Source organism: Carettochelys insculpta, chromosome 11 (genome assembly GCF_033958435.1).
Source record: "Carettochelys insculpta isolate YL-2023 chromosome 11, ASM3395843v1, whole genome shotgun sequence".
NCBI classification, from domain to species: domain Eukaryota; kingdom Metazoa; phylum Chordata; order Testudines; family Carettochelyidae; genus Carettochelys; species Carettochelys insculpta.
In genome coordinates this window covers 2,962,991-2,983,007 of record NC_134147.1, presented here as the reverse complement: position 1 = coordinate 2,983,007, position 20,017 = coordinate 2,962,991, and the positions used below count along the sequence as shown (strand labels likewise).

General features: G+C 55.2%; 2 protein-coding genes across 2 annotated transcripts in view; one reads left to right on the top strand and one right to left on the bottom strand.

Moving 5' to 3' along the window:
* The window catches only part of DNAH1 (dynein axonemal heavy chain 1), a 124,977-nt gene that overhangs the window by 20,914 nt on the left and 84,046 nt on the right, over positions 1 to 20,017 (bottom strand). The window contains exons 55-65 of the mRNA XM_075005859.1: positions 13,145 to 13,336; positions 11,974 to 12,141; positions 9,813 to 10,004; positions 8,759 to 8,890; positions 8,043 to 8,168; positions 5,177 to 5,296; positions 3,893 to 4,042; positions 3,444 to 3,604; positions 1,654 to 1,879; positions 1,357 to 1,552; positions 129 to 280 (exon numbers count right to left, since the gene is read on the bottom strand). Coding sequence (XP_074861960.1) covers positions 129 to 280; positions 1,357 to 1,552; positions 1,654 to 1,879; positions 3,444 to 3,604; positions 3,893 to 4,042; positions 5,177 to 5,296; positions 8,043 to 8,168; positions 8,759 to 8,890; positions 9,813 to 10,004; positions 11,974 to 12,141; positions 13,145 to 13,336 — 1,815 coding nt within the window. The remainder of the gene's footprint in view (positions 1 to 128; positions 281 to 1,356; positions 1,553 to 1,653; positions 1,880 to 3,443; positions 3,605 to 3,892; positions 4,043 to 5,176; positions 5,297 to 8,042; positions 8,169 to 8,758; positions 8,891 to 9,812; positions 10,005 to 11,973; positions 12,142 to 13,144; positions 13,337 to 20,017) is intronic.
* LOC142019247 (HAUS augmin-like complex subunit 3) lies at positions 15,090 to 18,143 on the top strand. The gene is made up of 4 exons (XM_075005858.1): positions 15,090 to 16,304; positions 16,420 to 16,856; positions 17,382 to 17,598; positions 17,928 to 18,143. The coding sequence occupies exons 1-4, from the start codon at positions 15,090 to 15,092 to the stop codon at positions 18,141 to 18,143; spliced, it is 2,085 nt and encodes a 694-aa protein (XP_074861959.1).

Sequence of the window (20,017 nt, the reverse complement as noted above, 5' to 3'; positions counted from 1 at the left end):
CTTGGCCAGATAATCCAGCCTGTCAGACCCTGGTGGAGAACCATCTGTACAGCAGGCGCAGTCTGGACTTCGGCCGTCCCAGGATAGCCGCTCATTTAAACAGATGAGGGAGCCTGCTGTTTACTCACCATGTTGATTTTGCCTTCATTCATCATGATCCGGATGCAGAGCAGGAAGGCAAACATGAGCTTGTGCTTCTCAAAGAGACTGCGGCACACATTGCAGTAGAGGCTGAAGGTCAGGTAGTTGTTTATGTTCACGATCCGCTTCTTCAGGGTGTCTGAAAAAGCCAGGCACAGAACAACAATGCTCAGCGTGGAGGGGAAAGAACCCACACTTGGTAGAGGTGCAGCTCTTGGCCAGCTGGGATCTGGGTAAGTTTCAGTGTATGAGATTACATGTGTAAGCTATGCCAGGAGCTCACATCCTTTGTACCCACTTCCTGCTGTCTATCCCAGCTTCCGTCAGGTCTGGCCCAAGAAAACTTGCTCCGTCACAAGAAACAGTGGGCTCTCCAGACCTCAGCCCACTGAGGCAGGCAAACGCTGCTGAAAGCTGTGCCAGAACCTCTGGGTGTGGCCCATTACAAACACACTTAGGACGTTTCGGCTGAGAGCAGGTGTATAGAATATTGCTATGCTAATGAACTGCCCCCAGCCCACTCCGTCTGCAGCTCAGCACATGTGTCTGGCCAAGGTCTCTGTGCTCTGCCTGGGATGACAGCAAAGGGGTAGGAGCTGAGCAAGATGCTTCTGCCCCTGCATCCGTTTCAAGGTTACTCTGTGCTGCCACTCTTTTAAATGCCCTGATCCATGAAATTTAGCGCTGCTAATTAACAGCAGCAGTCTGGCCAGAACCTCAGCATCTTTGCATGGGACCAGCCAGGTGGCCCAGAAGCAGGGAAAAGGGCTGTCAGAGAGTAGCTCAGAGCTCCCCTGAGCCTTGACTTGCTCCTCGGAACATCATGCTGATGGCTGGTAGCTGCTAGGAAACGCTTGAAGGGCTCAATAAAGTTTACGGCATGGAAAAAGCAATCCCCAAATGAAGGAGCAGAGCCACTCACTGCTAAAGACAAACTGCTGACCCCTGGTTGGCCTGTCAGGAGAGAACGACTGGAGGAGAGAGATTCTCACGGCCAGAGAGAATTCTCTCATGCTGACAGCGCCAAGCTGGCGGACGTAGGATGCTTCCGTAGCAAATGTTGAACTAGCGAAAGAAACTTTTGAGCTTGAGTGATGAGTCCCTGATGGAGCAGCTCTGCAAAAAACAGCTACTAGTTCCCCTAGGACTGAATGTGGCAAAGCAGTGCCATGACCACAGCCTCCCAGCAGCAAGACCCTAAGGCTTCGGAGGTACCTGCTCTCTCGGAGTTTGTGATTCCGGACAAGAAGATGTTGAGGAACCACTCGAGCGAATACTGATACATGGGGTCGACATTGGACAGGTCAGAGACGCAGAAGTAAAGGATCTGAGTGCGGACAGCGACAGGCACGTACTCCAGGCGAGTGGTGTCGATGTCTTTTTCGGTCTGCTCTGCTATCTTCACTTTGGCCTGGGGGGACATTCAGAGGCATTCCAGCTGCACAGTTGTGTGGTCCTAAAGCATGAAGCTGACCAGGGCTGGGTGTGGGGGCAGGCAAATCAGCCTCTTACCTGGATCTCTCCGGCTTTGAGCTTGGACGCCTCCAGCACTTTGATGAGCTCCAAGTCATCAACGGGATTTCCCTCGGAGGAGCTGAGCCGGTAGAGGATCTGATCCTCTATCTCCTTCAGCTCTTGGCGCATCTTGGCGTTGCTAACGATCAGCTGGTTCTTGGCCTCTTCTAAGTCCGGTCGCTCCTCAGCGACCACTTGTCCCAGCAACTGGTCTTCCAGGCCACTGTAACAAAACCCCGGGGGGTCATCGCTGTGGAGGCCGGATCTCTCCGACAGCGGGGCTCAGGGCAAGGGATAAGTCGCCCTTTCAAGAGCTCTGCTGAGGCAGCACCTAACTTGAAATCTACAGCAGCTAAAGATGAGGAACGAGGTCCACACTAATGTCGACTCCATGGGGGTCCTGGGGCTGGAGCAGGTGCTTACCCCCCACCAGCAGTCAGCTTCTCCTCTTGCACCTGCCAGCCCCCGACTCCGCCACCATCAACTCCTTCCCCTGGCTCCGAGCACCTCCGGCCCACTGCAATCAGCTGGTTGTGCAGCGTGTGGGAGGGAGGGAGGGGAGGAGGGGGGATGGGGTGGGGCCCGGCTGGGAGAGGGGTAAGAAGTGGGCGGGGGGCTTCGGGGAAGCTGTCAGGTAGATGCAGAGCCTGGGGTGGAGCTCCCAGAGGACGCTATGGTCTAGGTGAAGAGAAGCTTTACGTCCAAGGCGGGGGGAAGCTCCCTAGGCAGCGTCCGCCAAAGCGGGGAGGGGACGCACCCGAGGTGCAATGGATCGTCACTACCCTTAAGCAGTGACTCTCAGCACTTCTAGACTCCGGGTACCCCTGTCGGGGTCTGACTTGTCTCACGTACCCCCCAAGTTCCACCTCACCCAAAACCACAGATGGGTCCCGGCCGTGCCATTGCCCACGGATTGCTTATTTTCTCATTCGGACCCCAGAATCACAAAACCAATCGGCTGGACCAGAAGTGTGGGACTCCCACCTCCGGGTACCGTACGGAGCCCTGCACGGCACGACAGGCTCGTTTGTACGGGCTTGGCTCGTGCTTTCCGGGCAGCCTGTTGTGAAGCCAGGCCGAGACCTCGAGGACTGGATGCACCCTGAAGACTGTCGCGTTCCCCTGGGTGAGACCCACTGCCCTGTACATCCCATCGCCGCTAGAGGCACACAGTGCAACTAGCTATGGTGGGACTATGCCCAGCACTAGCTGCCTCTTGGTCCCAGGAGTGCTCAAACTCCCACTCCCCTGAGGCTCTGCCCTAAACCCCCACCTCAATTCTCTCTCTGCTCCACCCTAGGCCCCACCCTCACCCCACCTCTTTCCATCCCTTGCCCTTCAGAGCACCCCATCTCTGCTCTCCCCTCCTCCTTCCACACCCCATGAGAAAGCAGATGGGAGGCGCTGGGACAGAAGGGGAGGAACTGATCGTCAGGGCCACTGGCATATGGGCAGTGGAGGGAAGCTGGCTGCTGTTGGGTGCAAAGCCAGCTCCACAGCACCCGCTGAGTCCTTGACCCCCAGTTCTATATCCCTGGGTGCCCCACAGCACACCAGCCTGGCCGAGAAACCCTGTGACCTTCACGGAGCACAGAAGAACCAAGTGATTTGCTCAAGATCAGGGAGCCAGGCAGGGAATGGAGCCCAATTTTCCGGAGTCCCGGGGTGGCCCCCTAAGCACAAGCACCCTCCTTACTCGCACCAGGTTGAGTTTGATTTCTAGAGCTCAGGAGCGAGGCCGGGGCTTACAGCAGGTCAGCTGCACAGGTACAAAGGGCGACGGGTACCTGGGCGAGAGGGTGAAGTTAATCAGCGTGAGCTTGGTGGAGACTTCCGGCGTGTAGTGGGGATTGGGCAGATTGGTGGTGATGTACATCTTGAAGTCCTCGTGGTATGGAATCACTGTATCTCCCAGCTTCAGCACCGTGCTCCCTTGCTGTTTGTACGTCTGCAAAGAGAGGGACGTGCACAGCACTAGTCGGAACGGCCACATTTAAAACCAGACGTGTGGCGGGCCTGGCAAAGAGAGAGCCCCGCTTCGGAAGCTGCTCCATTGCGGGCTGGCTGCCAGAAGCCAGCTAGATATTTTTCAAAGCCATTTAGGAGGCGGAGCGGCCCAATTTCCACCAACCTGTAAGGAGTATCTGCACTTCGGGCCTCCAAAATCTCAGCCTCCCCAGGCACCTCCCCACTAAGGAAGGGAAAAGCTCTCAGCAGCGCAAGAGCAGGGAAGAACCTGTTTCAGCAAGACGGGCTCCAGGGCCGGATCCAGCTCCTCCCCGACGTTCTCCAGCAGGAACGGCTTCCCAAAGCGAATGGAGTTCTCCAAGCTGCGCAGGAAGTCCCGGTCGCTCAGCTTCGCCACCTCCAGACCGTTCTCCTTCTCCTGCAGGACGGGAGGCAAGAGCACGCAGGGGTGGACAATGCAGGGAAGCCAAAGTGCTGATGCAGGAAACATACAACTGCGCTGGTGCAACATTCAGATTGCAAATCCTCCCCAAAAGAGGACGCAGGCTTCTTCTCAGTTACACCTGACTTGTCTATGAGCGCCTTGTATCAGCCTTAGCTAGTGCCTGGTACGTGCACTGTAACCACGGTAATATGGCCGGGCTTTTGATTTCCCACCTCCCCACATTCCTACCTGCAACTCTGCTGGAATCCCTCCCCCTGCAGGGCTTCAAGGGCCACAGATGTGGGAGCCACCAGGGAGGAGGAGCTACAGGATGCAGGTTCCACTAGCTGCCAGGGCAGAGCCTGGGCATCTTGTTACCCTGCCAGGCCGGCACAGGTGGGGCCACAGAGGCCTCTCAGGAGTAAAGGAGCAGCAGCTGCTGTGGGGAAAGTTGCTAAATTACACCCCCCCCCACCACCTCTGCACTGAAGCCCAGAGGACAGAAGACACAGTGAGCACTTCAGCTCTCGTTACACTTTTCACCAGCAAATCTTAGGGCACTTGACACTATGGGGCAGTACCGTTATCTCCACAGGTGGGGCAAACAGAGGCACTGAGTGGTTGAAGTGAGTTGCCCAAAGACACCCAACAGGCCAGGTCTCCTGGGTCCCAAGCCAGAGCATCAGTTGCTAGGCCACCCTGCAAGGAAGTTCGTCTCTCTCCTCCTGGTGCGACCCTCCCCCAGTTCTACAGTCAGAAAAGGGGCGCAGGCCGGAGCCCCCTTGGAATAAAGCAGGAGTGCTCAGTGAGGGAGCTGAGCTCTTCTCCCACTGTAGCGCAAAGCAGCCTGTCTCTGGGAGCCTTAAAGGCAGGTGGCAAAGCCCAGCTACTCTGCCTGACCTTGGGGTGGGAGAGACTTGGCACCGGTGGACCTTGTCTTTTCCTGTGAAAATCCACCCCCAAGGGATTTAAGGCCACAGCTGCAGACAGAGGACATTGCAACAGGAAGGAAGGAAAGAGAAAGCGGGGAGGGGAATGGAAGGAATCAGGAGGGCTACAGCAAGGGACGGCTCCCACCCCCACCAGCAAACCTGGCCAACCCCAATGAAGAGTGGAAGAAGCCCTCACCAAGTTCTTGATCCATTTGTTGGCTTGGCCCTGGGGGTCTATGAAGTGAGTCCAGCGCTGGGAAAACTGGGTGATGACGCCGTTCTCCACGGACAGGGTGTCGTTGGGTAAGCCGGCGATCTGATCGCAGCCGAAAAAGCACATCAGACGTCAAACAGCAACGGTGTCTATCACACCACAGGCGTCCTTCCCTGCCACCGGTCAGGGCGTGACAACCCACGGAGCTAACCCTCTGCCAGCGCACTAGCGTCTCATACACACGTATGAGTGACTCACATGGGGCTTACGTACACCGGACTCGGGACCTGGCCAGTGCCAACCACGCAAACCGGGCTCGAGCTAGCAAGGTTCTAACAATGCTTCTCTGCCCGGGGAGGACAGCGATTCTTCTCTCCAGCGATGGCCTCGCCAAGCATGGTTCTAACACATCACCCTTCCAAAACGCCGCCTTCTCGTCCTCCAGGAAGCTGCACACTGAGCTCACAGGAAGAGGCTGGGCTGATTCTTCCTTTCGTTACACTAGGACCTATATTACTGGGCTTTATACTGGTGCACTAGTGAGTGCAGTGTGCATTGGGATTGCCTGTCTGCAACAATACAGCCCATTCTCAGAGTGTAGCTCTTAATGGTTTGTAGTCATGCCGGAAGGGGCGCCACAGGGGTCTGGTTTTGGGACCGGTTCTGTTCAATATCTTCATCGGCAATTTAGACATTGGCACAGAGAGTGCGCTTGTTAAGGTTGCAGATGATACCAAGCTGGGAGGGGTTGCAACTGTGTTGGAGGACAGGGTCAGAATTCAGAATGATCTGGACAAACTGGAGAAATGGTCTGAGGTAAAGAGGATGAAGTTTAATAAGGACAAATGCAAAGTGCTCCACTTGGACAGGAACAACCAGCTTCATACATATAGAATGGGAAGCGACTCTCTAGGAAGGAGTCCTGCGGAAAGGGATTTGTGGGGGTCATAGCAGACCACAATTTAAATATGAGTCAACAGTGTGATGCTGTTGGGAAAAAAGCAATCATGATTCTTTGATGCATTGACAGGAGTGTGGAGAGCAAGACACGAGGAGTCCTTCTTCCACTCTACTCAGCACTTGTTAGGCCTCAATTGGAGTACTGTGTCCAGTTCTGGGCACCACATTTCAAGAAAGATGTGGAGAAATTGGAAAAGGTCCAGAGCAGAGCAACTAGAATGATTGAAGGTCTAGAGAACATGAGCTATGAGAACTGGGCTTGTTTAGTTTAGAGAAGAGAAGACGTAGAGGGGACATGATAGCGGTTTTCAAGTACCTAAAAGCAGTTTTCAAGTACCTAAAATGAAGAGGGATGAAAATTGTTCTCCTTGGCCTCTGAGGACAGGACAAGGAGCAACGGGCTTAAACTGCAGCAAAAGAGGTTCAGGTTGGACATTAGGAAAATCATCCTCACTGTCAGGGTGGTTAAACACTGGAATAAATTGCCAAGGGAGGTTGTGGAATCTCCATCACTGGGGATATTTAAGAGCAGCCTGGACAGACACCTATCGGGGATGGTCTAGATAGTGCTTGGCCCTGCCATGAGGGCAGGGGACTGGACTTGATGACCTCTCGAGGTCCCTTCCGGTGTTAGTGTTCTGTAATGTAACAACCAGGCAGTTAGCGGCCAGGGCATCGCAGTGTGGTAACACAGGGAAATCTGCAGCGTAGGCAGGAGTCTGTATTGTTCTAGGCAGGCAATCCCTATGCACTGTGCAGCTGGTTCACAGGATGAGGTTGGGCTGATTCTTCCTGTCATGATACCAGGACTGCATGGGAGATGAACCTTTTCCAGATATCGATACAAGGAGTAAGACAGGACTGTGTTATTTACTGCTGCACTGTTCTTATCAGAGCCCTACCTAACTGGCCTTTGGCTGCACCTGAATCCAAAAGCAAGGAGCCTTTAACATCAGATTACAAAGGGCGGCATCTGAACGGGAGTTTGTTCTCAAGTTTGACACTTTGCGCCTGGGTGTCAATAAAGACAGCAATTACCTTACGCATTACAAGGACAGTTTCCCCATCTTTGAGATTCACACTGATCTCAGGCAAGTCCCTTCAAATAATTTATTAGCTGATGTCTATGAAGTTATTAGTCTCTGAAGTGCTACATGACTGCTTTCTCCTTGAACAGACACTTGCAATAAGGAATCTTCTTTCCCCTCTTCCCCTTCTTCTGTCCTATGTAGCTGATTCATCAGTTTCCATTTCATTTTTTTCCCTATCTTTCTGTTAAATTCTTGTTGTGCCAGTTTACTCCTGTTGGAGTCTCCAGAGCTGAAGAAGCGGCTCTGTCCCATGGAAGCTCATCACCTAATACATTGTTTTGTTAGTCTGTAAAGTGCTACAGGCCTGCTTGTTTGTTTTGTGGTGGGATCGCTTGCTGGGATACGCTGGTGCTTTTAACAGATGGAGAGATTGTTCCTTTCCAGGCTGTCTCCCTTGGCCAGTCCTGCCAGGAAACTGGCTGCTCCTGCTCTCCAAACTCTTTGGCTGCGTCTACACTGGAGAGTTTTGTCGACAGAAGGGGCCTTCAGACAGAGTACTGTCGACAGAAGTGCAGTGCAGACACTTCTGTTGACAGAGAAGACGTCTAGTTGCCAGGCAGCCCTCTTTGCAGAGCTGCCATTCCGCTTTCTGGCACCAGAGGGCAGTGCAGTCTGGCAGCGCTCTGTCAACAGAGCAAGTTTCGTGCAGCTGCAATCTGTCGGCAGATGCTTCTGGTGTAGACACAGCCTTTGTGTTATCCCTGGCGCTGTCCTTTGGTCTGAAGGCTTTTATTGCCCAGAAATCAGAAGAGCCCATCCTCACACAACGCCTCCCTTTGCTCTTGTCCTCCACTTACCTGCCATGATCGGATTTTCACGGGGTCTCCCAGAGTGCTTATCAAGTTTGGTTCCCTCGTGTGCGGGACCTCGTGTTCCTCCAGTTTCTTTAGCCATTCCTCACACAGGGCGGTACGGTACTGGCCCTGCCAGGAAAAGCAAAGCCCCGTCAGTCACAGGTTAGTGGGAATTGAGCACAGGCGTGATTGGCTTTTAAGAGCAATCCTCCTCCCGCTGTTCGGGTTCAAATCCAGCTCTGTGGCTCAACCTAACCTCTTCACACAGTGAAGGGAGACGCAAGAAGGGGTAAACTGAGGCCCATTTGCCTGGCTGCTGCACACGTGCTCCACAGCACAGCCTCTACGGGGTCTAGACTTACCCACGAGGCCCTTGGAACTGCATCAGAAACCTTCCACTTTAGGACCAATTAGAGAACCTGCATTTGGGATCCCCAAGGGCAGTCGGATTGCTGTTCGAATTGGGTAACCCCAGTGAGCCAGCCAGTTCTTGGGCACCAGCCTGAGCTCACTGCTGTACCACTAGCGCAACCTCTTCAATTTCAGTGGAATTGCCCGGGCGTCACTGAGAGCTGAACTCGCCCAGTGGTTGGCTTTTCCATTCAGGTTTTGGCAGGTAGTCTACCACCAAAGCAGGCGGATTGATCGACCTCTGCATTAGGAGAGGGGTAAGGCTGAACTCAGGTCCTTCAGGGAAAGAGCCCACGTTCTCTGCTTACTGTGAAAGGGCCCAGGTATGCCACGAAGCCTGCTGCCATCAACACGTCTCCTGCGATATTGTTGATCATGTAATCCAGGTTTTGGACCGTGTCCTGCCAGCGCACCTTCTCATCAGCCAGGCCGTTGATTAGCTGTGGAATAGCCACACATGGCAGGTCACCAGCCAGCTTTCTCGTCGGACAACTCCGTTCCTGTGCCACATCCCTACCAGGAGGGTCATGGCTGGACAGGGGCCAGAGCTCTAGCTGTACCACAGCTCCAAGGACTTTAAATTGTGACAGGCTGCAACAGTGCCCCAGATACCGTGCATTGCTGGGGCTTACTGATGCTCTGGTCAGGCCCCAACCTATCTCACACACCTCCTCCCCACTGAGGCTGTGATGAGAGGGGGTGGAAGCCAGACAGCTGTGTCATCTGGGGCTTCTCCCAGGCCAGAGCAATCCCCGGGGCAGGGGGTAGGGGGTGGGGCGGTTAAACTGGATCCTAACCCCTTTGTGCTGTTGCAGTTGGGCCAGGCAGTTCTGCTCTGTTACTGGAGGAGCTGGGTGGCAAACAGCGTGGAGTGGAGACCTTTATTGTTAGCCACAGCGACCCCTCAGCAGCCCGGAACAGACCAAAAGCCCGAGGATGGGGCTCTGTCCCTATGTTCCCCTTAAGCCACACAGCTGTGCACCCACACAGGGGCTCAGGGCTGTTGCAGGGAGAGATCTCTCTGAAGGGAGCCCCTCCATGCCGGTCCCAGCCCTGAATTGCTGTGACCAGAAGAAAGGGGCCCCTCCTTACCAGCTGCAGCAGGGAACAGCCCAGGTGAGCCCAGGACCAAACCCCTGCCCCACCCTGAGAGCTCCCCCAGCCCTGAGCACCCTCCTACACCTCAAACTCCTCGTCCCTAGCCCCACCCCAGAGCCTGCCCCCCCAGCTAGAGCCCTTGCATCCAAGCGCACTGGCCCAGCTCAGAGCCCCCCGGTCCCAATCTCACCCCGTGAATTTTGTTCCCGGCACCTGCTGCTGAGAGGTGGGGAGCCCGAGAGGGAACTCAGCTCTGTCTCTCACCTTGTCGGCCCGGCCCAGCCGCTGCTCACACAGCTCACACTTCATCTCCAGCTCCTCCTTCTTGGCAATGCAGCTCCTGTACTTGGCTTGCAGGGTGGCAATGCCATCCTCCACTTCCCTCAGGCGCTCCTTGGCTTCATCCAGGATCTTCTGCGTGACCTGCAGGTCCTCCTCTGCCTCCCGCAAGGCTTGCTGGGGAAAGACAAGCAGCAGCAGAACTCCAGATCCCTCCGGCGTGCAAACAGATTTCCACCCACTGAGGGAGAGAGCTGAGAGCTGAGCTCCAGTCACCACAAACTAGTTGTCTCTAACTTACTGTGCGCCTTGGCTCAGCCAACCCTCACCTTTCAGAGGCAGGTCTACCAAGGTTAACCACAGGCTGCCTGGAGCCTGGCTCGCTGTTAGGAGTCATCATAGATGGGAGTTAAGCACCTAGGTGACTTGGCCACCGTTACCTCCCTCCTCTGAAATCCTGACTCTGCAGAGAAAAGTGGCCGTGGGAGCTCTCAGCAGGAAACGCAGCACCAAGGTCTTGCTGAGGATCTTGAAAATGCTCACGTTGGGTAGGGACTACGATAATACAAGTGTAGCGTTTTCCATGTGCAGAGCTTCCTGTGAACGCCAACTAATGCCTCTGTGAACTCCCTTAGAGACAGGTGAGCCCCTTGGCCACACAGGGACGCAGAAGCAGATACATGGTGACTTACGCAAGCTCACAGAAGAGCTTCTGTCTGATCCAATGTCTAAACTTTCCCGAGCATCACACCAGGGTCTTGCTCCCTTCTACCCTTCCACAGCACATGTGCCCCAGGGGCAGGGGGAAAGGTGAGCCCCCACCCCGTGGGAACAGAGGAATGTCTGCCTCCCCAGCAAGCACTGAATCGTAAAACCCAAAATTCCCATCAACTCTTCACCACTGAGAAAAGCCACCAGCTGGTTCCCAGAGCTAGAGGGAGACGTGGGCCAGCTCCTCAGCTGTTGTAAATCAGAGCTATGCGGAGTTAAACCAGCTGAGGAGCCGGCTCAGACACTGCAACAAGGTTGATGGATGGAACAGAGGGTTGCTGGGAGTTGGTGGGGGAGGAGTTCCAACGTAACCTCGCAAACTCTCTAGCTGGCCAGGGTGTGGTGTTACTTTGCTAAGCAAACGCAAGGCCCCTGGTTTACTTCGCTGCCAAGGCTGTGATGTGAGCACTTTATAACTTGTTTTTCCAATTCCCATCTGACTGCCTATTCCATCTCCAGGGAGTTATTGCCACCCACAAGCCAAAAGTAAAGCAGGGGGCAGGTGCTGGCTCCTCAGTCAGCATTGTTCTGTCTGCAGCAAAGCCCCCTTGATTGACACCCCCCATGGAGCTGGGCCTAGGCTGAGCCCCTAGCGTTGCTTTTCGCCCCACCTGCGGAACAGAGCACATTGGAGAATTAAGTACAACACAGGTGGGACAAGGGAGAGCGTCCTTAAGCACAGTTTGCACCGGTCCGAGGACTAGTTCCGGAGCTGTCCGGGAGAAGGGATCTTGCTGGGATTGCCGTTTTCCCCCGGGTGGCCCATTTGGGGCTGACACTTCACACCTGGTTCCCCGCAGTTGGAGTCCCAACTCCTTGGTAAAGCCATGCAGTGCCAGGGGAGCTCATTCTATTAATTTTTAAATACTCTCTGGTCTCCTCCAAGGAGGCTGGTGGATTTCAATAGCTCCCACCAGGAAAGGCTATAAATCCCATTCCCTCTGCTGAAAAAGCCACACCTCTGAGCATCACAGATTTACTTACCGAACCCCTGGCACAGACAGCACTATGTAAAAGGGAGGGCTTCTCTTGTCGACACAGCTCCTGCCTCTCAGGAAGGTGGAGAACCTACCAGTGCTCCCTGTAAGCTGAGTGCTTGGGCAGCTGCCCAGGAGAGAGCCAGGTGCTGGCCAGCTGATTAGCAGAGTGCCCACAGCTGGCAGCCTGTGTCTCTATTGCCGGTGCGCATCTGCACAGACCCACGACAAAATTTATTCCGCACAAACGGAAGAAAGAGAGGGAACGTCAGTACTTACGCCCATCACCTTCACTACACGCCACAGCTGCAGCACTGTGAATGTAGCCAAGCCCTTCTTTAAGGCACTCTAGTGCCCTGGGTTTGTGCGTCGCACCCCGGCAAGGCTGTAGCTCTTACCCGCTTTGGTTCCACTGCTCTGGCTACAAAGTGGTATTTGTGCATGGCCCGCACCCACTGGCAGATGGAGGTGCAGGCCTTGGACACTTTGGCAATGGCTGCGGGTTGGAACTCTTCGTTATCGATATACGGCTGGATGGCTTTGATCACTGCATCGGCAATGTTGTCCTGGAAGGAAGAGGAGCCGGTGGAGGGCAGGGAAGAACAAGCAACGGATTCATCATACCACTGCAGTTTCTTTCATTTTTAACTACTCCCTGGTCTCCTCCCATGAGGCTGTCAGATGTCAATAGCTCCCACTGGGAAAGGCCGTAAAAGCCATTCGCTCTACTGAAAAAGACACACCTCTGAGCCTCACAGATATACTGACTTCACCCCCGGTGTCAGGGTTAATCCCCAACCCCTGAAGCAGCTACCCAGACCCCCGAGTGGTGGGCAGACAACCATCCTCCTGCTAGACCCCATCGAAGGCAGGGAACCTCAGCTCCACTGGTTATGGAGATCCAAGACAGCTCATGAGCCTGGATTTCCCAAGCCTGGCAGCCACTGGGCTCTGGGCTGGACAGTTATGCTTCCGGGCTGCTGACTCTTAAGAGCTTTGCAGCACAGAGGTACAATGGCTGTTTAGTCGTCTCCTGGTGCAAGATCAGGGAACCACCTTCCCAGAATGGTAGCCGTGCGTGCTGCAACCCGGCTCCTGTGCAAGGCTAGGAGAGAACTGGGAGGGGGAAGCTTAGGGCTTTAATAATTTCTCACTGCCCGAACACCGACAAACCACGGGTGATCTAGCACAAGTGAATCCCCACCAGTGTTCCTTGTAAGCTGAGTTCTTGGGCAGCTGCCCAGCAGAGGTTCAGGTGCCACCCAGCTGACTACCAGAGCAGCCACAGCTGCCAGCCTGTGTTTCTATGGGTGGTGCACATCTGCACATACCTCGGTACGCGTAAAATTTATTTTGCCCACGGATGGACAAAATTAGAGCGACCCCTGCTCCCCAAGTGCCCTAGCACTCCCTTCACACCCCTTAAAATGTACTGCCCTGGGTGGCTTTTGGTTTGAAAGGTGGCTCCAATTAGCCATACCAGCCTCCAGAACATGGGCTTGTTTCCTGCAGGCCTCCTCGCTATTGGAGCGCACAGAGCCCATCCCCACTCCCTCTGCCATCACTGACCTTGTCATACTTAAACAGGCTTTCCAGGAACTTCCCTGGGTCCTGAAGAAGGCCCTTGCCTGGCTCCCAGTAGTCGTCCACCTTAGAGCCTGGCTTGTCTCCAGCCACTTTCTTGGGCTTGATTCCTTTCATAATACAGACAGCCTCAATCACCATCTTCACCCCGACGGGAGGCCGCTGCATAGCTCGCACCTAGCAAAAACACGTGGCCCTGTCAAACCCACATCCTGATCTTCTGCATGGCAAAAAAACTCCTGCCTGCCATGACCAGATCATGCCACATGACGGCCAAGAAATCACGCACAAGGAGCCTTCCTTCTGTCTCCTTGTGCGTAAGCCTTAACCTGGGCCCACCTTTTACAGGGCCACTGTGTTTGCAGAGGGGTCTTCTTCATGGGGTGATGAGGGGCAACGGGAGTGGTCCCTCCAGGCAACAGTGTGGAGGGTAACTCCTTCCCTTAGCGCTATGGACCACCAGCTCGCCCAGCACAGCTATCGAGCCAAGGAGGGGACTGAATCCAGCATTATTGTCCAATGCTATCCACAGTGGGATTTCTTACCACCATCTACCATGCAGTGCATGCAGAGGAGTGAAGTGACTTACCCAAGACCACAGAGGCAGTCAGTGGCAAAGGCAAGAACCCCATTCAGGGAAACACCAAGCCCATTGTTCTGATTGCCAGAAGTGCACCCCCATGGGGAATCCTACAACATCCCTTTACATTTGGATTTGCTGCCCCAGCAGTGTAAGACGTGCCACCTGATTGTCTCTGTTTGGCAGTTTCATTGGCATAGTTCTTCCCCCGACCCCCAGCTGGGGCTCTCTTGTCCACAGGCTGACTTGTGTGTAACCTATAAGCAGATCTTATGCTATGGACACAGGACATTTGTTCCCCCTGTAAAACAGCAACACAAGGCACCTGGGTGCTCTCTGAGATCAGTGGCAATAGAACCTACCTACTGCCTAAACCTAATCAGAAACTTGGCATCCACCAGCTGATTTCCTCCCCCTCTTTTCTGGTCAGGCGGTACAGCCTGTCCTGTGGGCATTGGGCTTCCTGTTCTCTCCTTCTTCCAGTGTCAAGGCCATCAGCAAAATTACTACTGACTACTGCGACTGGTAAAGCATCTCAACTGAGCCAGCAGGTGCAGCTCCTGGTCCAGGGGAGGAGGTGGGGTGGGGTGAGGCTACAGGTGAAATCAGCATGATTGATGAGGAAAGATTCATTTAAGTGAGGCCCTCAAGGGCTGTGCTGGTGAGTAGCTGAGTGCCTGGCCTTGGGGTTAGGTCTCTCCATGGTTTGTAAGGCTGGAAATGCTACCGTGTGGACAGGTTTTCAGGAGGTAGCTGTATGATCCAGTCTCAGCAGAGAACTGTGTGTGGATCCCAGGCAGCTCAGGTGTGTTCAACCGGTAGGTCTGAGAGTGTGAGGATTGCCTGCTGCAGGGAAAGGCAGTCCAGCTGTGCCCCTGCTGGTCCCAGAACACCCCCGGCTTCAGTGCAGCTTGGCTCAGCTGTGCTGGGGCAGGAGATGGGACACCTGGCGCTCTGGGGCTGGAGAGGCTCACGTGCATGGGCTGGGGGCTTGTCTCCCATGGCAGGGGCTTGGGAGGAAGGGGTGGGGCTGGGGGCGTGGCTCCCCCTGCTTTAGATTCACCCCCGACCCATGCTCGCTGCATAGTGATACGGATCGTCCTGTGGAGCTCTTGCTGCCCTGGGGGTTGGGTTTGCTGGAAGCCATGTCTTGCACTCGGGGCTTTGTCTGCGGAGCCGGAGAAGAGCTTGGCTTGACTCCTCCCCAGCGCGCAGGCAGAGGCTGCTGTGCAGGGTAGACCTGGAGCCCTTGCGGCAGCTGAGCAGAGTTGTGTTGTGCTGCGCTGCCGCATGAGGTACGCTAGAAACGTGCCTCATCTTTTGTTTCCTTCAGCACTAACTGCTCTTGCCATGTTCACTCGGAGACGCTCCAGGGGCTTCTTGCTGGACACGGTCAGAGGGGCAGAGTTCCTGGAGACCCTCAAGACTATCAGCTGCCCCAAGGCCGATGCCCTTGACGGGAAGGACTTTGACTGGCTCTTTGACTGTTCTGAGACCGTGCAGTTCCTCGAGTGGTTCTGCAACACAGTGGGTGAGGAGAACGCACTGAGTCCTGGGGAAGTAGAAGCCTATCGGGCCCTGCTCGATTCAGGGAAGCCCATTCTGGAAGGGGAAGCCCTCGAGCAGGTGCTGCAGACCTGCCACCCATGCCCACAGCTGAAGAGCGCCATGTCAGAGGAGGAGGCCCCACGCCTGGAGGTGCTAGAAGAAGAGGCACGAGCATTGCAAAGCCATCGTGACCGCCAGCTGCAACGGCTCAACAAGCTGCAGAGCCGCTCGGCTAGCCTGAAGCAGGACTTGTACCACTTGTCAGACAAGGAAGAGAAGGTGCTCCAGGAGCTGAGGAGGGCCCAGCTGGATGTGGACAGGGAGAACTCTCAAACCAACTGTGTCCTCAGCCAGGCCTGCAAGACAGCAAACAAGCTGGTGGAGTGGCACAGGGAGGCCGGCAGTGGGAGGCCTCCAGTGCTGATGTCTGAGGTAGACCTGGGCCACTACACAGAGCTGGAGGAGCTGACCACAGGAGTGTTGGCAGCCTTCATCCAGAAGGCACTGCCAGGTGTGGAGGGCACAGGCTTTCAGAGAGTGAAGAGACAGGAAAGCCCCCAGGCAAACCCAGAAGCTCAGGCCAGGGCAGAGTTAGCTCAGACTGTGATGCCAGAGAACACGGGGAGTCTCCAGAAGCATGTGGTGGATCCCAAAGTAGGTGTAGAGACCCAGGAAGAGCTGGTCAGGGCAACGGTGGCTGGGCTTCCCCAGAAGGCCTATTCCAAAGGCGACGACGGAGCCAAAGCAGAGGATGTGCAGAATCTGGTTGGCTGGGAGGGCTGCTGGGACGTGGGGATGGGACTAGCAGAAGCTGCTCATGGCCTGTTGGGGAGCATGGGGACTCCTGAAGCCGAGCTCTTCTGCAGCCGGGGCCGTGTACAGGAGGAGCTGGAGCGCATGCAGCTGGCTTACGTCTGCTGCCAGAAAGAGAGAATCGCCACCTCGGCCGAAGTTGAGGGTATCTCAGCTGGGCTGCAGTGGGCAGAGAGGACCCTGAAGAGCATCAAAGTGAACAAGGTAGGGCTCTGCTCCCCTCCCTGCTGCTGTCCTCCACATAGGGCCACAATGCTGGCCAGGGCTTCTCCTGCAGAGCGGAGGCAGATCTCTCACTCTGTTGCGTGCTCCCCTGCAGATGACGGAGGAAGAGAGCGGGTGCCACATAGCCACCTCCCAGAAGCAGCTGTGCGCCCTCCAAAGTGAGAGAGAGCAGATCCAAACCCAACGCCTCATGCCCCTCCTGCAGGCTGCTGCTCGCCTCCTTCGGTTGCCTGTTCTGCATGCAACACTCGAGGAGGAGGCGCTTAATCTGGGGCAACTCACCTTGAAGCAGGAAGAGGTTGCAGGGCAGCTGATGGCCCAGCATAGCCGCCTGGAGCTGCTGAGGCTGCAGCTGGAGAGGGAGAAGAAAGAGCAGCAGCAGGTGGGGACGTGGCTGGAAGAGATGGCAGCTGCCCTCCAGGAAGCCAGCGCCGAGCTACGAGAGCGGCTTGCCTGCCTCGAGGACTCCAGCCTGTACGTGAAGGACAGTCCGCGCATCGTGATGCAGTCCACAGATCTCGCTGCCCTGAGGTAAAGGTGGCTCTGCCTTGGAGCTGAGGGCTTTGGGGAGGCACGATGCCGGTCAGTGGGGGCCGCGTACATTAGAGCAGGAGATGCCGCCAGAGGAAGAGGTGGCGATTCGGTTCGAGGCAGGAGGCTCAGAGGGGGCATGACGCATGCAAACGATGACTAGCTTAGGAAAGGCAAACCTATCGCTGCTTTTCACCCCCTCGTAACGCAAAGGGAAGGGCTGGAACCTGGGCAGCAGCAAAGATGCAAACGTCCCAGGCAGGTAGCTGCAGAGCTGGGGACAAGGAAAGGGGTGTGGACCTTCTGTGCCCACCTATTGCCCTATGCTTGAGCAAGGGCTTCCATTCAGCTAACGAGAGCGCAAGCTCCTGCCCCTGGGTACTACAGTTCTTTGGAGTCCCTCTGGCAAGGCAGGAACCTCTGCTGTGGGCAGATAACCTGGTGGTGGACAGCTAAAGTTTCTATGATGAGCCTAAGATCTGGCTTCTGCCCTCGGTCTTCATGCTGCCTTTCTCCTTACCTCAGACTCTGGGAGATACTGAAGAAGCAGGGTCAGGAGAAGCAGCTTTTCCGCACCTATGAGACGCTGGCGAGCCGGGGCTCGCGCCTGTGCCAGGACAAGCGCATGCTGGAGGTCCAGCTTGCTGGGTCCCCACTCCAGCTGCCTGCACTGGAGTCTGACAGTGAGCTGCTCTATGGGATGATATATGGGGACTCCAACCAGGTGCTGCTGAATGCCCAGGTGTGCAAAGGCCCCAGCATGTGGGGCGGTGACACACATGACTTCCTTTGCCATGCAGCCTCTCTGCAAAGCCTCAGTCATATGACCTTGCCAACCAATCAGCAGCCAGAGGTCATGCTGCAGCGGCCTCTATATTTTGCTTGTAGCATCCCCTCTGGATGCTCGGGGATCCTGATAGGTTGCTGTGGAGCCGCTTGCTCCCCCTGCCCTGCGATTTCCTCACTGTAACTATCGTGGGTGGCGGCTTTGTCCTTCCTGCCCTCCTACCACACAGTTGTTTGGTTTTGTTTTTTTTTTTTGTTTTTGTTTTTCCCCCGCTTCCCCTGCAGGAGCTGACTGAGCCTATGGAGCAACTCTATGCCACACAGGCCAAACTCTATCAGATGGTGATGGACCTCCTGAGCAACCTGAGGGCCAAGCGGAAGTCCCTGCAGGGCAAGCACCAGCAGACGGAGCGCAGCCTGTATGTGCACTTCTTCTGTGATGCCCACCGGCTGAGGGAGGTGGTGCAGCAGCTGGAGAAGGAGGCCTTGCCCTTTTCATAGGGCCCAGAAAGGGAACATCCTCCCCTGGCATCCTGGGGGGTGGGGGGGGCAACTGTTGTCATCTGTTCTGGAAGTGTTTGGCCCCAACGGGAGGAGAATGCTGGGGATCCAAGCTGCATATTGTCCTGTACTCCCCACCTGCATAACCCCTGTGCCCTGAGGGTGGGTGGGTTTCTTGTGCTGAGCAGACCCCTGAAGAGAAAGTAATGGTCTCCATGACTCGCTGTGGGGCAGGAGGGATTGGTGTTATGCCCACGCAGCTGGAGGGGTGGGGACAAGGTGCTCTGTTGGTGGACAAGTGAGGGGTGGGTCTGGAGCCCTCCGCTGGCAGGAGGGGTGTATGTGTGTGTGGAGAAGGGGTGAATGGCGGCCAGGTTAACAAAATAAAAGCATATTTCATGAGATTTCCTAATGTGATGTTGCTTCATCCTCATGGGGCAGGGGCATGTGTCTCTCCCTGGCCTTCTGCTTGCATCTATCATCTCCCCTGCAGCGAGCAAGTGGGCAGTGGCCCCCAGGGCCTGGTGATTCAAAAGGGCCCAGGGCTCCTGGCTGCTGCTGGTACTACTGCAATGTCAGCAGCCAGAGCCCCAGCCCCTCTGAACAGCTGATAGAATGCTGTGTTCTGAGGGGTTGGCTGTCCTGGTCTTGCCCTTTCTGCCTCAGGTCTGCCCCTTCCAGGGGCATGGAGCCAGTCCTCCCACACCCTGCCGTGGGACCCCTCCAGGGCTGGTTGTCTCTTAGCCCTTTGGAAAGCACAGAGCTGGGGCTTTGAGGTCACCTTATCTCCCCTCTGTTTTACTGGGCACCAGCCAAGCTCAGCTGGTGACGGCCTCCTGCCTGTATCATTTAGAGGTGGGACTTAGGTCTTATTCTGGTGAGGAGATTGCTTGGCACTCCTCACCTACTGAAACCAGAAACGTGCCTTCTTTCTCCATGGTTAACGCTAACTCAAAGACACTGTTTGAAATCCGTTAACCCGTGCTAATTCTGTCCCCCTCCTCCTTTGGGAAAGGATACTTCAGCATCCAGCCTCCCAACCCTGCAGCTACAGTGAAGTCCTCTCTGGCCAGAGAGGAGAAACAGCTCCTGTAGCGGCAGTGCAAGCAACATTAGGCTGTCCTGCCACTGAACCTCCAAACCCAATGGGCTGATTATACCATCATGGTGTGGACAGGTGCCAGCTGGTCACAGCAACAGCCAAAAAAAATACTGAAGGCAGAGCAACTGCACATGCCAACTGAGAGTGAGATGACTGTGACCAAAGCTGTTTAACAAACTGTAGTTAGATTGTACAAGTGTTGGACTGCCCAGGAGCCAGCTGTCCCTGGTGAGATAAGACCAGCCAGGCTTGGCTACCAGCACAGAGCTAGCTGACTGGTCAGCCCTAACCTTTGGGGACAGGGTTTAGTTTTTGTGGCAATGATTAGAGATGTGGGTGCTGGTCCAGTTCCTAATGGCATTTGCTCGCTTATGCCTTCAGGTGGTAGCCAACTCTGTGATCGCTGTTTCCCTGGGCTGGTTTTGAAATGGTGACTTCAGTGTGGTTGCTCCAAATCCCACTGTTGGCCTGATTCCTCCTGCCTAATCACCTAGGTTCACATTAGCGAACAGGACTGGGAATTGGATTGGTGTAGAAAGGAAGCAGAAATACTTTGTTACCCAAGTACGCTTTTTTAGGCTTTGTTAAAGCCCCCGACCTGGGAAATTGTGGAGTACAGTGTTTGTTGCATCAAGATTAAGAATAAGGAATTTTTCTTTGCTCCAATCTTAACCTGCAAACCTCCTTCATGCTCTGGAAGTCACTGAGGTTCCTAGCGTGAGACTCTGATGAGAAGGTGTGATTTTTGTGACTTGCAGCTTCCTTGTGGCAC